General features: G+C 35.1%; 1 protein-coding gene across 3 annotated transcripts in view; it reads left to right on the top strand.

Annotated features, from left to right (window-relative positions):
- Positions 1-16,123, top strand: part of PRKD1 (protein kinase D1) — a 334,300-nt gene that overhangs the window by 252,930 nt on the left and 65,247 nt on the right. For 2 of the 3 annotated variants that reach the window (XM_060294694.1, XM_060294695.1), the window contains exon 5: positions 9,497-9,520. The exons of the other annotated variant lie outside the window; for it this stretch is intronic. In XM_060294694.1, coding sequence (XP_060150677.1) covers positions 9,497-9,520 — 24 coding nt within the window. The remainder of the gene's footprint in view (positions 1-9,496; positions 9,521-16,123) is intronic. 3 annotated transcript variants of the gene reach the window in all.

Raw genomic sequence — 16,123 nt, 5'->3', positions numbered from 1 at the left:
TCTGAACTTCGCTCATATGAAAAGATGAAAGTCTTTAATTGTTTGGCATTAAAGGCATACATGCTGATGTCAAAGTGACACTGGTTGACAAATGCCATGGGAAAAATAGCATTTAATACTTAAAATATTTCCATTGGCTCCAAAATATATATCTGTGGATGTGGCTTAAATATTTTTCTTTAAGAAAGTTAAATTTTGATTTTCCAAACATTGAAAGCAAAGTAAAAATTGTGGTAATTATGTGCACTATTTAAAATAAGAACATTATCCTGAAATAAGCTAATTGTGTGAGCTTAAGTTTCCTATTTTTATTCCCTCTGCTAGTGGATATTACAAAAACTCTTTATAATCTAATAATTACAAAAGTCAGTTAAAGAGAAAAATAAAAATTATGAAACATTTAGTTTAGATAAATCCCTGGGGTGGAGAGGGGCAATGCATTTTGAAGCCATCTCTAAAAAGCTGTATTAATTACTCTGTTGTTCAGAAAATATTTCATTGTGATCTTTAAATCACTTAAATTTTGTTGCAACATAAGCCAGACATATAACTCAAATGAATGCTTATTTTGATAAATAGGAAAAGTCTGTACTCTGTGTTTCTGTGACTTTTGGATGGGAGTTTGTTGTGTTTTCATGAAGTGAACCTGTTAGGGGAAGTCAGGCACTAAATCCCACCAGTAACTAGAAGAATATATTATATTTTGGTGACTATTCAGAATCCATGTGTGGTGGTATATTACTTTATAAAGTTGTATTAGTTAGAATTAATGATACGCTTACTGAAAGGTGCTTAAGTCAAAATCTATTTACTTTTTCAAATAACTCTCCTATTATCTTTCCAACTCTGAGATTTCGTTTAAATTTTTGTAGGTAGTGATTTTATAAGTTAGCAGTTACTCTTGCTTTTAAGTACCATCTCTGAGAGTCATACTGTTTACAGAATAGACATTTTTAAACAAGTTTAAGAAATAAAATTATAAGTTAATGTGTATTGGTTTCAGTTTCACCAGGAAAAGATTTTTAAAAGTTAGTTAACATCTCATAAGTAATCTAAAGCTGTAAACTAAAGTTATTCATCATTAGAATAGATTAGAATCTAGGTAATTAATGCTAAAGATTCTTCCTTTAAAACTCAGTTTTTCAAAAAGAATAGGAATATATTTAATTGTTTGCCTGGAGAATTCAGACCAGACTTCCAAGATGAGGTGTTACTTAAGCTGATCTTTACTGTGCTTTTTCATTTATCAGCGGTTTGATTTTCTATATTAGGCTAAGTGTTTGATCTCTTCAAAGTCATACAGGGTAATTTTAAAATGATGGCTTTTGTGCAAAGACTTCATAAGTCAATAGAAAGAGTTGCATGTATATAATTTGTTTTAATGTGTTTCTTAATATATGCTTGATGTATTTAAAATTAATTTTGTGTGAAATTTGAATACTAAAATGAAGAAAAAACCTATCTCAGTTTTTAATAATATATACATATATGCACATATGTATGTATACATACACATGTATGCATATATGTATATGCTTCCAAACATCACATATGTATCATTTAGATTTTATAAATATAAATGAAATTATTATATGCATGCATATTTATAAATGTGAATGCATAATTTATATATAAATTTAATTTAGGTTACTAAAGTCTTTAAGCAGGTTTTTGTGTTTTTCAACCAAATTATTTAATTGCTTTAATTGCTTTATTTAATCAAATTACATAATTATTTAATTATTCGAATTACTTGATTACAAGCTATATTGTACATCAGATGTTGAAATTCATTAGCACTTTATTGCTGAACGGAATTTTTTTGTAGTAGAATGCTTAAAAATGTTTTAAAAATACATTTTAAAAATCATATTTTAACTATATCTGCCAAGAATGCTTACAAAAGTTTGATCAAATCGTATATTTATGAGGTGAGAAAATATTGGGGCCACAGGATACTTCGAAAAATGTTATCATGAACTTTCATAACCTTATATAAAATGCCCTATGGGTAACCTTTAAATGAAAAATGCCTTTGGTAATAGTGTTGGTGACACATTGGCTCTCAAATGCACGTTTTACATTCATCATAGCACTTTTTGCCCCTGTGGGGTGCCTGTATGTCTCTCTTTGCATGCTCAGAGTGCAGCTAATATGTCTCTTTTCATCCCTGTGCAAAACATAAAAGGCCAGTAACTATAGTTTAAAGGTTATAGTGAATGCCTAGTCAAAGGTAACATTATGGTAATGATAGTAAAACCTTTTAGTCCGTATACAATAAACAATATTTTCCATTTCTGAAAAGGATGATGGTCTATATTAAGATGGCATTGCTAAGTAATGCCATTAGACCACCCATGTTGCAAGTCTGCAATAAGTATAGATTTTCTGCCAAATGTAAGAAAATGATTTTTCTATTCAACACTTGATTGCCTATTTTGACTGGAAAATCACCATTTCACATATGGATTAAAATACTGGTAATTCTATTAATTTACCCATTTCTGGCAAATAAATTGAGTCTTGGATTTCTATACTGCTGCTAACATAGAAAAAAAAGTATAACAACATAGATCTTATGACAAGCTTTGTCTGTCATCAACTTCGGCACTAAACTGTATCCATTATTCCAACCATGATGCAGTCCTTTTTTGAGAAAATCCAAAATGTAGGCAATTTATGGCATAAGAGCTCTGCAAGGGTGTATATCTTTTTGTACATCATCACCTATGTTAGAAGGAAACAAGAAAAACTCAGTAGGTACTTAAGGAGGACACACTAATATGTTGTTTCGTTATGTATAAGTATACTTATTAAGATTATATCAGTTTTATAAACTTTTAGACAATTGTATAGGAGAAGTCAAGATTAAATGATCCTATAATATCTCTGTTTATCATCTAGATCTTTTTAAAAATCATCTTATCTTTTTAAAAATTTGCAGATGTTCTTGTGGTGTTTGGGAAAAGTTAAAGCCATTTGAAATCATGTTATACAAGGCTTAGTCTTAGGCAAAAAAGTTAATAATCTGTTCCAGAACTTCTGCTCCTAGCTATGAAGAAGCTTGTATCAGACCACTCTCCTGTAAGGGACAATTATAAAAGCTGAATACAGTATAACAGAACATAACAAAACAATATTTAAAGGTACCTGGGAGCAACCAAGGCAATCAGGATTTGAGGGACAAATGTCTCAGAAATAAGGAAATCACAGAGAGGTCAATGTACAGGACAGCCCCCAAACAAAGAAGTAGCTGGCTCAAAATGTCAGTAGTGCTGAGTTTGAGAACCCCTGATGTAGAACAAAGCTGGAGAATTTCCAAACATATCATAAAGCCGTAGTTAAGACAATGTGGTATTACACCAGAACAGAAAATAAACCAATGAAACAGAATAGAAGGAGTCCAGAAACTATGCGCATATACAGGCCAACTAAGTTATGACAACAGTACCACTGCTGTGAGAAAAGGATGGTTTTTTTCAACAAATATTTCTGGAACCAATGGGATATCTATATGGAAAATATGAATCTTGACCTTACCTTATACCATATACAAAATAAATCCTAGGTAGATTAGGAGCTTCTAGGAGATAACATACAAGAGTATCTACAGTAACTTGGGTCACAAAAACCTTTTTCAAATAGGACTCAAATCACTGATGACAAAAGAAAAAAATTGGTAAATTGGGCATCATTAAAATTAACAAATTATTTTCAGCAAAATATACCATTAAAAGGGTGGAAAAGCAAGTCACAGAATGGGAAAAGATATTTTCAATGTATATAATATGTATATATATCTTGTAAAAGAGTCATATCCAAATGTATAAAGAACATCTATAAAAGTTGAAAAGACAGACAACCTTATTTAAGATACAGGCAAAGTACTTGAATGGCACTTTACAAAAGAAGACAGCCAATAAACATGAAAATGTATTTTACATCGTTATTTATCAGAGTCTAAATTTAAATCTACAGTGAGATATCTGTACACCAGAATGTCTAATGTTGGGGGAAAAAAACTGACAGTAACAAGTATTGGTGAAGATATTGAGCAACTAGAACTCACATACACTACTACTAGGAATATAAATTGGTTCAGCAACTTTGGAAATCCGGTTGGCAGTTGTCTTCTAAAGCTGAACATATGCATATCATGCGACTCAGCAGTTTTACTCCTAGGTATATATTCACCAGAAATGTGTATAGACATGCATGGAAAGATATGTACCAGAATTTTTTTTAATTTTTAAAAATACGTACCAGAATTTCTAAAAAATTTTTAGACTTCACTTTTTTAAAGCAGTTTTAGGTTCACAGCAAAACTGAAAGGCAGGCACAGAGATTTCCCATATACCCCTTGCCACCCACACATGCATAACCTCCCCCATTATCACCATCACTCACCAGAGTGGTACTTTTGCTAACACTGGTGAACATACGTTGACATACACATCATAATCACCCAGTCACATCATAACCAACCAAAGTCCATGGTTTGCTTTAGGGTTCACTCATGGTGTTGTACATTCTGTGGATTTGGACAAATGCATAATGACATGTATTCATCATTATGGTATCATGCAGAATATTTTCACTGCTCTAAAAGTCCTCTTAGCTTCATCTATTCTTCCCTCCTCCCCTCCAGCCAACCCCTACCAACTACTGATTTTTTTTACTGTCTCTATAGTTTTGCCTTTTTCAGAATGTCATATAGTTGGAATCATACGGTATGTACCCTTTCCAGTTTGGCTTCTTTTACTTAGTAGGACATACTTAAGTTTCCTCCATGTCTTTTCATGGCTTGATGGCTCATTTCATTTTAGAGTGGAATAACATTCCATTGTCAAGATGTCCACAGTTCATTTATCCATTCACCTAACAAAGGACATCTTGGTTGCTTCCACGTTTTGCCAGTTATGAGTAAGGCTGCTGTAAGCATCCATGTATAGGTTTTGGTGTAAACATAAGTTTTCAGCTCTTCTGAGTAAGTATCAAGGAGTGCAATTGCTGTATCATATGATAAGATTATGTTTTGTCAGAACTGCCAAACTGTCTTCCAAAGTGGCTGCACCATTTTGCATTCCCACAGCAATGAATGAGAGTTCCTGTCGTTGCACATCCTTGTCAGCATTTGGTGTTGTCGTTATTTTGGATTTTGTGTTCTGATAGGTGTGTAGTGGTTTCTCATTGTTTTAGTTTGCATTTCCCTGATGACATATGATGTGAAACTTCTTTTCACATGCTTATTTGCCATCTGTATATCTTTTTTGGTAAGACGTTTGTTAAGGTTTTTGGCCCATTTGTAAATTGGATTGTTTGTTTTCTTATTGTGGAATTTTAAGAGTTCTTTGTCTATAGATATATTATTTAATATTTATTTATTTTGGCTGCCCCTGGTCTTAGTTGCAGCATGTGGGATCTTTAGTTGCAGCAGGCGGACTTCTTAGTTATGGCATGCAAACTCTTAGTTGTGGCGTGTGACCTCTTAGTTGCGGCATACATGCAGGATCTAGTTCCCCGACCAGGGATTGATCCCAGACCCCCTGCATTGTGAGTGTGGAATCTCACCCATGGACCACCAGAGAAGTTCCAAGAGTTCTTTGTATATTTCGGATAACAATCTTTGTTAGATGTGTCTTTTGCTAATATTTTGCAAATGTTTTCTCCCTGTCTGTGGCTTGTATTTTAATTCTCTTAACATTGTCTTCTGCAGAGCAGAAGTTTTTAATTTTAATGAAATCCAGCTTATCATTTATTTCTTTCAAGGATCATGTCTTTGGTTATGGATTTTAAAAAGCACCACCATATCCAGGGTCACCTAGGTTTTCTCCTATGTTATCTTCTAGGATTTTTATAGTGTTGTGTTTTACATTTAGGTCTATGATTCATATAGAGTTAAAATTTTAATTTAAATTAACTTAATTAACTTGCATTAATTTACTTTTTAATTTAAGTTAATTAAGTTAATTCATTGTAAGTTCTGTGTCTAGATTCATTTGTTTACATGTGAATCACCAGCACCATTTATTGAAGAGACCACCTTTGCTCCATTGTATTGCCTTTGCTCCTTGGTCAAAGGTGAGTTGACTGTATTTATGGGGGCTTATTTGGGGTCTCACTGTTTTACTTCATTGATCTATTTGTCATTCTTATACCACACTGTTTTGATTATTATAGCTTTATAGTAAGTCTTAAAGTTGGGTAGCATCAGTCCTCTAACTTTATTCTTCTCTTTCAGTATCATGTTGGGTATTCTGGGTCTTTTGCCTTTCCATATAAACTATAAAATCACTTTGTTGATATCCATAAAATAATTTGCTCAGATTTGGATTGGGATTGCATTGAATCTATAGGTCAAGTTGGGAAGAACTGACAAATTGATAACATTGAGTCTTCCTATCTGTGAACATGGTATATCTCTCTCCATTATTTTGCTCTTTTATGTCACTCATCAGAGTTTTGTAGTTTTCCTCATATAGATCTTATTCATATTTTGTTAGATTTATACCTAAGTATTTCACCTTGGTGGGGTGCCAGTGTGAATGGTATTGTTACAAGCATGTTTTAACATTTTTATTCATTGTAGCTAAAAGCTAGAAACAAATAAATAGTGGTAGAGTCATACAATGGAATAGTATACAGCAATACAGCAATAGAATTGAGGAACTGTTGATTCATTCAGCAACATAAATGAATCTCACAAAATAATATTTAGGGGAAAAAAACAGACACAAAAGATTATATGCCTGTGAATCCAGTGTATGAAGTTCTAATCCAGAAAAACTGATTTATGGTGAGAGACATCAGAATAATGGCTCCTCGTAGGTGCCCACGTAGAGAGGGAGCAAGAGAGAGCCTTTCTGGATGCTGGAAATATTCTATATCTTGATCTGGGTAGAGGTTACATGCTTATATGCGCATGTAAAACCTCATCAATATGTACACCTAGAATTTTCTGCACTTTATTCCATATAAATTATACCTCAATAAAAAGATTTTATTTATTTATTTTTTTAATATGTGGTCTTAATTATTTATTTATTTATTTATTTTTGGCTGTGTTGGGTCTTTGTTTCTGTGCGAGGGCTTACTCTAGTTGCAGCAAGTGGGGGCCACTCTTCTTCGTGGTGCGGCGGGCCTCTCACTATCGCGGCCTCTCTTGTTGCAGAGCACAGGCTCCAGACGCGCAGGCTCAGTAGTTGTGGCTCACGGGCCTAGTTGCTCTGTGGCATGTGGGATCTTCCCAGACCAGGGCTCAAACCCGTGTCCCCTGCATTGGCAGGCAGATTCTCAACCACTGCGCCACCAGGGAAGCCCAATAAAAAGGTTTTAAAATGACAATAGCAAGTTATAAAGTCATTAGATTTCTTCATCCCAAGTCATGTGGTAAAAGAATGAAATATTATATCAGAAAAGTAAATAATTTAATTTAATTCTGAGATTCCTATCAGTCAATTTAAAGAAAATGGGGTTATAGAAATTACATTATTCAGTAACAGGAAACATAAATTCTTTGGGTGCTAAATGAAAGTAATATGCCACATCACCCTAATATATATAGTATTCATTTACATAATAAACATTTTCTACAGTAGTCTTCACCACAGATACACAACTGTGATTCATATGATCTTCTTTCAAGGGAAAAACAAAAGTAAAAACAAAGCTCTAGTAAAATATTACAACCAACTACCAAAGGAATAGGTGGCTCTCTTTTTCTTGGCGACCTATGGACATTTCTGGTGATTCTAATTTGATAGCAAGGGAGAAATACAGAGGTGTGTGTTCCCCAAAATATTTTCTTTAAAATAATGGTGCTATAAAATATTATGCAAAAAATCCTTCTCCTAGTCAAATAAGATTGGGAAGTACTCCTCAGTCCATCCAAGTACTGGACATCACAATATTCATTAAGCATAGTTATGGCTCTCAGAAGTCTTGCAATAATGAAATCAGTGTTCCTAAACTGACTCAACTATGGAATCCCTTTTTCTCAGGAAACCTAGAAATACCTAGTGCGAAAATAACATGCACTTTTAGAAATGGTAACTTAGAGGAATAAGTCAATTAATGCATGTTGCATAGACCATCTTCAAATATCGTGCAGTAAACCAGCACTAAGCTGGAATTGAATTCTGCTGATAGCCCAGAATAAAGACATTCAGGGCTACAAACTGGAGGAAAATCCTGAGCTTTGGATGTTAGGTATGTTGATGACAAGGATAATATCTTATTTTGGAAATTGAGGAAATTTGATTTCTTCTCGCAAAGGGAAAGCTTTGCCTCCTCTGTATGAAAATGTTCTATAAAAGTACATTCAAACAGGGTTATAATTTCTCCTCCAAAGTCATGTTTGGGTCTGGCCAAATGAGCAATTGTTGCTCCTGAATTCTGCTCATGCTTCCTGTTAATCCAGAGGTCTAACTGGTATCACTGGGTAACAGTTAATTTTAGCAGAACCTCAACCTAAATGTACATCCCTTTCCAAAGTCTCTGACAAAATGGGTTAGCTGTAGATTGTAAATTAGGATGCAGGGACTGAGAGAACAAATAATAGGATTTTTCCCAAAGTGTAATGTTTATTCAACACTGGAAATATCATGGATTTCAAAACACCATCATACATTTTTGTTAAGAAAAAGAGTCAACTGTATTTCAGTTTTGATTTAATTTCTAGTTATCAGAGCTACCCCACAAAGCTTGAGGGAACAGAGATGAAAAAGAACATATTCAGCATAAATTACCAGATGCATGTCTACTTAACCAAAATGTTTCTTAGATTTTTCATTGATACTCCTCCTCTTAAAAAAATTTATCATAACCTTTCTACTTTTGAATTATATTTCAACCTTAAATGAAATCAGACAGAAAGCAATGATATGCAGCAAAGACTCTAAAATGAGCAAAGAATACACTGTAGACATATTTCTCTCATTAAAACTCTAACCCACTATTGGACTTTTCAGGTTTGTAAAGCACTGACTGATACTGATTATTCATCAACTTATTCTTGCCTGCAGGCAGATAACTATGTCACATTTGATTACTTTGATGACCTTTTTCTTTCTTTTTCCATTGAGAGTATGAATTATTGTGAAGAAAATCTGATCTTTCACTTAAAGGTCAAAATGCTTCTTTCTGACTCTCATTTATTTTCAAGAAGGTGAATGAACCGTCTTTCATCACTGACACTGTGACAAGTAGATATTTTCTTTACCTCTACCAACTCAAAACTTTAAACTGTGTTTTTTGCAATCTTAGTGTCTGTAGTTCCATTGAAATGTTAAAAAGTAGTTTCTAACCCAGATGTTTCTGTGCCACAAAGACTGATTAGTATCACATTTTGCTTTTTCTTGAAAATATATCTATTATTTGCCAATAATATTATTGAGTAACATGCATTGCTTTCCTCCAATAACACGGTTCTCTTGTCTTCTGCCTCCCCTTTTCTGCACCTTTGTCTGCTTTTTGCTCTTACGACTTCATGTTTCAGTCTCCTGTGAGTCCTGGCTTTGAGGTAGGTACTAACTCTGCCTAGGAATGTGCTTCACCATCTTTTGCAAGCCAACATTATAATATTAAATTAACATCAGACAGTCATCTGTATTGACTCTATGAGAATACTCAGGTCAGAATTTAGCTCAGAATCCCACCTGTTGAACTGCAGAAAGCCCATGGGTGGTGGTGGTGGTGGTTGTCTTTTCCTGGTGTTATTGTTTAAGCTTTCAGTCTTCAAGAAGACAAAGAGCAGTGCAGGCATTAGACCAATAGTTGGTTCATTAGATAAAATTTTGCCCTCAGATTACTTGATTCCATAACATTGGCGTCTTTTCTATGAAGCTGGGCAGGCCAGTTGAGAATAGAACAGAACACAGTCAGCACTCACTTTACCTGGTAGCATATTAACTGAAATGTGTGCATGCTGGAACTGTGTCCTGGTGCTAGGTACCATAGAACCGTGCCAAGTGAGGTCACCATCCTGATATCCAGCAGTTTTGGTTGGCACCATAAGGCACAAAACAAGGACTGCCTGAAGAGGACTTATAACTTTTCAAGAAAGGAGCTTTGAATCCGTAATGTATTATCATAGTCTATTGCATTATTTTTTAAAACGATGGTACTAGTGTATGTATTAAGGTCTCAATCCAAGAAGAAATTATATATGGAAAACCACGTATTTACTTCATAAAGGTTTTAAGTAAGACCCCCCTCCAAAATTGACCTTTTGTCTATCTTAAGCAATTAATAACCTAAACATGGAAAAGTCAAGCATTAAAGCAGGATATACAACAGTACTCTTCTTGTGATAACTTGTTTTGACCAGTTGACTTGTTAATGTTTCGTTTTTCTTATTTCTGTACCTCTGGTGAGTTGAGAGTTGACATATTGTTATTTTCTTTCATGAGACTGTAAATTTCAAATACAATTATTAGTGTCCATTCTAAGATGGTATTGTTAAGGTAACTCTAACATAGGAAGCAAATCAAAATACAACCAGAACATGTTCTGGGTTAAAGAAAATTAGCAAGTCAAGATATCTTTTTTTTTTTTTTTTTTGCGGTACGTGGGCCTCTCACTGTTGTGGCCTCTCCCATTGCGGAGCACAGTTTACGGACACGCAGGCTCAGCGGCCATGGCTCACGGCCTAGCCGCTCCGCAGCATGTGGGATCTTCCCGGACCGGGGCACGAACCCGTGTCCCCTGCATCAGCAGGCGGACTCTCAACCACTGCGCCCCTGGGGAAGCCCCAAGTTGAGATACCTTGATTCATAAGATGTAAAATGAAGAGATCTGCTTCTATAATAGTGAATTCCCACGATTGAAAAATTATCCTAGTTCAAAATGTGCCGTACTTAGAAAAGTCTGGGGTGAATGCTAGGTCAGTATAATTTTTGATATTCTTGTAAATTTAAATTTTGTAATTTACAGTGCCGTTCAGACATAATTTTAGATGTGGACTAGTATCTTTCCCTTCAAATTATCCTTTGGGAATAAAGCCAAAAAAGGGCGGGAAGCGTTTTCCACTTCCCTCTCCTGCACTGAAATCGGAGCAGATGGTGTAAAAGAGGACTGAAGGGTAGTTTGCTTTTCTGTGGAAGTTGTACAACTTAAAGGCAGCCAGGCCTTCACGGGATAGCTCCTGAGGGAAACAAGATGCATTTTCTGCATAAGCTATTGTTCTTGAAGTTGTTTATAGCTGGTTTGTTGAAAAGGTAACAAACTTTTCTTCTTTTCTTTATAATGTCCTAGAAGATAATTATTCATAAAATTTGACCAGTATTTCAGAGAAATATTCTAGTGACAGTTTGTGAGTTGCAGAACTGTTTGAGAAACCTGGTCATGGCTCCATGTTCAGCATGTCCTAGTCAGAGTTTATATTTTCAGGTTTGTAACTCAAGGATGCAGAAGTATACAAGTGTAGATCAATCCTCTGCCCTCATGGACTTGCAGGAAAGGACACTATGGAAACAAAGAAATGTGTTTTTGTAAAAGCTTTCTGGTATTAACATTGCAATGATATATATTAATTTACTTAATGTCCTCTATTGATTAGGTTGGTTCCTTTTTTTTTTAAACAATGTGGAAATAGGCATCCTTGTCTGTATTTTTTGCACACTTGTAAACATATTTGTAGGTTTCTCAGTAAGTATTTATCGAATGAATCCAGTAGGTTATATCCTTAGAAGCCAAGTAGACTAAAGAATATACACATTTTTTTTTGCCAACTAGTTCTTTAAAAGGATGTAAAAGTTTAAATTTATGACTTCACTGACTGCAGTGTATGAGAGTTTCCATTTCCTCATAGCCTTCCCAACAATCGATTTTATCAGTATTTTAAAAGTTTTTTTTTTCACAAATTTGATAGATAGGTAAAATAATTTCTATTCCTAAATATGATTTCTTTACTGGAGAAGAGAAACAACTTTTCATATATTTATTGGACATCTGTATTTCACCTATGGTGAATTGCCTGTCTCTTTCTCTATTGAGTTGCTTTGAATATATATATATATATATATATATATATATATTTTTAAACTTAAAAAAAATTTTAACATCTTTATTGGAGTATAATTGCTTTACAATGTTGTGTTAGTTTCTGCTGTATAACAAAGTGAATCAGCTATATGTATACATATGTCCCCATATCTCCTCCCTCTTGCATCTCCCTCCCACCCTCCCTATCCCACCCCTCTAGGTGGTCACAAAGCACTGAGCTGATCTCCCTGTGCTATGCGGCTGCTTCCCACTAGCTATCTATTTTACATTTAGTAGTATATATAAGTCCATGCCACCCTCTCACTTCTTCCCAGCTTACCCTTCCCCTCCCCGTGTCCTCAAGTCCATTCTCTACGTCTGCATCTTTATTCCTGTCCTGCCCCTAGGTTCTTGAGAACCTTTTTTTTTTAGATTCACATATATGTGTTAGCATACGGTATTTGTTTTTCTCTTTCTGACTTACTGCACTCTGTATGACAGACTCTAGGTCCATCCACCTCACTACAAATAACTCAATTTCATTTCTTTTTATGGCTGAGTAATATTCCACTGCATATATGTACCACATCTTCTTTATACATTCATCTGTCGATGGACACTTAGGTTGCTTCCATGCCCTGGCTATTGTAAATAGTGCTGCAAAGAACACTGTGGTACATGACTCTTTTTGAGTTATGGTTTTCTCAGGGTGTATGCCCAGTAGTGGGATTGCTGGGTCGTATGGTAGTTCTATTTGTAGTTTTTTAAGGAACCTCCATACTGTTCTCCATAGTGGCTGTATCAATTTACATTCCCACCAACAGTGCAAGAGGGTTCCCTTTTCTCCACACCCTCTCCAGCATTTATTGTTTGTAGACTTTTTGATGATGGCCATTCTGACTGGTGTGAGGTGATACCTCATTGTAGTTTTCATTTGCATTTCTCTAATGGTTAGTGATGTTGAGCATCCTTTCATATGTTTGTTGGCAATCTGTATATCTTCTTTGGAGAAATGTCTATTTAGGTCTTCTGCCCATTTTTGGATTTGGTTGTTTGTTTTTTGATGTTGAGCTGCATGAGCTGCTTGTATATTTTGGAGATTAATCCTTTGTCAGTTGCTTCATTTGCAAATATTTTCTCCCATTCTGAGGGTTGTCTTTTTGTCTTGTTTATGGTTTCCTTTGCTGTGCAAAAGCTTTTAAGTTTCATTAGGTCCCATTTGTTTATTTTTGTTTTTATTTCTCTTCCTCTAGGAGGTGGGTCAAAAAGGATCTTGCTGTGATTGATGTCATAGAGTGTTCTGCCTATGTCTTCCTCTAAGAGTTTTATAGTGTCTGGCCTTACATTTAGGTCTTTAATTGAATATATATTGTGATAGTAATCCTCTATCTGTTAATCTGTGATGGAAGTATATTTTCAGTTTTACATGTGTTTTTCATGGCTTTTTCCCATACTGATATTTTAATACAGAGAAAACACTTTCACTCATTATCTTACTCTACATGGAATACTATTGAAAATAAATAAATGTAGGCAGATTAAACATAATATTCTTTTCAAATGATTCAAGAGAATAGTCTTTTCTTGACGTAAATGAGCTGAAGTCAAGGTAGAAAATGAAGCAGAATTAAAGATACTGGTGTCCTTTGCAACGACAGGATACAATGATGACACAATATTTTTTTAAGTTAAGTAGGCCTTATGGAGTTTTTTTAAAATTTAAGAACTTTACTGAAGTTATTTTAAATATTTTTAAATGTCTTTAAGGAAGCATTTACTATTACAGCTTTGAAGTTAAGAGGCTCTAGAGAGAATTTTTTTTCTTTTTTTTTTTGGTGAAATTAAATGCTTCTAGACTAGTCTTCTTGGTAATTCTTAACAGTCAGACTGCCTTACAGTAAGATATTATTAGGAAATACATTGCTCATTCCAAAAGCTTTCTCTATGTTTGACTGTTTACCCTTCACATCCTTTAGTTTTTACAAAATTTGGACGATATTCAGTTTACCTTTTTATGTGAGGGTGCGTATTTTCTAAATAATACTTTTCCATAAACCACTATTATTTTTATAGAGTTTCCTGAGTCACATTTAATTCAGACAAGTATTGTAGTAAAAGGAACTCTTGTCTGCATACTCTCCTAGAAAACCTCCCCCCAAAATGACTCATTCAGTTGCTGTTTCTGTTCATTAATAAATAAGTAAAGACAAGAGAATACCACTATTGCATTACCTATCTGTAATTGGGTATGCTCCTGATACACTTTATAATAGTTAAGGCAGATTCTTTTCAAATGAGCAAATACTGGGGGAAAAGGTTATTTCTAATGAAACTATGGTGAAATTTCTGGCCCAATAAATATTTACCAGGATATTTTCCAAAGTAGCAAAAGTCTATCTAGAGGTAGACACTTTCATTGTTATGCTTGTGTTCTGGAGTTCCAGGAATCCTGGTGATTCATCTGAATTAAGAAGTCGTTTTTCCATTTAAATATGAACCATGACATCCAGTACGTTAGCCAGATATTGCAAGATTTCTTTTGATGATTGTACAGACTAGTTCTCTAAATTCAAACCTGGGCAGTGTATACTTCCAGTGAGGAAAAGACATCCAAGAATTATTTAACTGGCACTTTTCCACCTCCTGAGAGGCAGAAGAGTATGTGCAGTGGTGCGTTTGTCGGGAAGGAGCCCATCAGTAAAATTAAGAGTGTGAGGCCTTCTTTGATGTGCTATTAATCAGCTGTTGCCTGATTTCATTCAATTTGTCTGGCTTGTCATCTGTACATTATTATTTCATGTTCTGAACATAGACTTCCAGGTGTGTAATTCTAAGTACGAACACAGCTGGAGAGTTCTTCATGAATTCCACTGGGGAAGAGGACATCAAGTACCACTTGTCCACAGTTACAAACATACAGGTCTTTGGAACAAATGGATCTTTAGTGAAGTCCCTGAAGGGCCTGCACTCACATCGGGAAGGTACCTTGGCCTCCTTAACACTCTGCACTGCCATGACTTAAGACACAAAACATTGCTCTCTGCTTTAAGATGCAAAGCAACCCCCCCACGCACCCAGTGACCAGTAACAGGCATTTGCTTAGTGGCTATCTGTGTCCATCTAATGTCATGCCAGGCCTGTCAGATTTAAGTCTCTGCTCCTTAAATTCCTCACCAATCATGACTACTAAGCTCCAAGGCAGTAATCACTGGGAAAATCTCTTTCTAGATTATTTCATTCAGCTTTCCCGTTAGCTCGTAAACCGAGGCCAGGCGCCTGTCAATTCAGTCAAGGTTAAATACCATGAGAATATGTGTCCCTAAAATCACTTTTGAATTTTCCACATGATCTGCTTACCTTCCAGTTCACTTTCTATATGACAGTCGAAGCCCTCAACTTGTTGACATGCAGAGTTATCTTCTTCCTCAGCGGAAGTGCTTTTTTATTTTATGAGTGTATAGTGTGTGGAGTTAAGGTTGCATTGCCTTCAAGGATAAGGAGAGGCAGTACTTGTATTATGTCTCCCCTTTCCTCCAGGAACCCAGAGATTTGGAAGATGTCAGTAACTGACATTTTGAAAGAACAGTGCATTGTAATTTGTAACAAGTTCTCCAGGGGTCTAGTGCTTTCCCTGGAAAAGGTGGATTGCTTAAGAAAATAGTAAGGTTCCTTTATCCTTCATTTCTGTTTACTTAAGAAGAGTGAGGCAGTATAAAAGTTAATGTAACTTCTAAGACTGCTTCAGCACTCAGCAAATCCAGATCACCGTGTATTTTTAATAAGAGATTATATATGTTGTTACTATGAAATCTTTCACAAATTGCTGCAAACATTAAAAATGGATTCTCCACTGTAAAACAGCAGCCATCACCACTAAGCAGGGGGCACACTTTTTTTTATTTCTGCTCTGTGGCAGTCCTTTTCACTGTTATGAAAAGGTGTTGATTAGATTTTATTTATGGTACATATTTAGGGTATCCAACTGAGGAACCAAACTCATTTATCTGGCACACTTGGCAGGTAGTTCAAGGCCTGTAGAATCAGAATTGTAACAGAATAGCACTGAACAATTTAAAACTCGCCAAACACCGTACCTCTACTCAGCGAACTACAGGGCATGGCAACATGCCATGTTCGCATG

The sequence above is a fragment of the Globicephala melas genome, chromosome 2 (assembly GCF_963455315.2).
Source record: "Globicephala melas chromosome 2, mGloMel1.2, whole genome shotgun sequence".
Lineage (NCBI taxonomy): Eukaryota > Metazoa > Chordata > Mammalia > Artiodactyla > Delphinidae > Globicephala > Globicephala melas.
The sequence above is the reverse complement of the archived record's forward strand: the minus strand, read 5'-3'. Positions and strand labels throughout refer to the sequence as shown.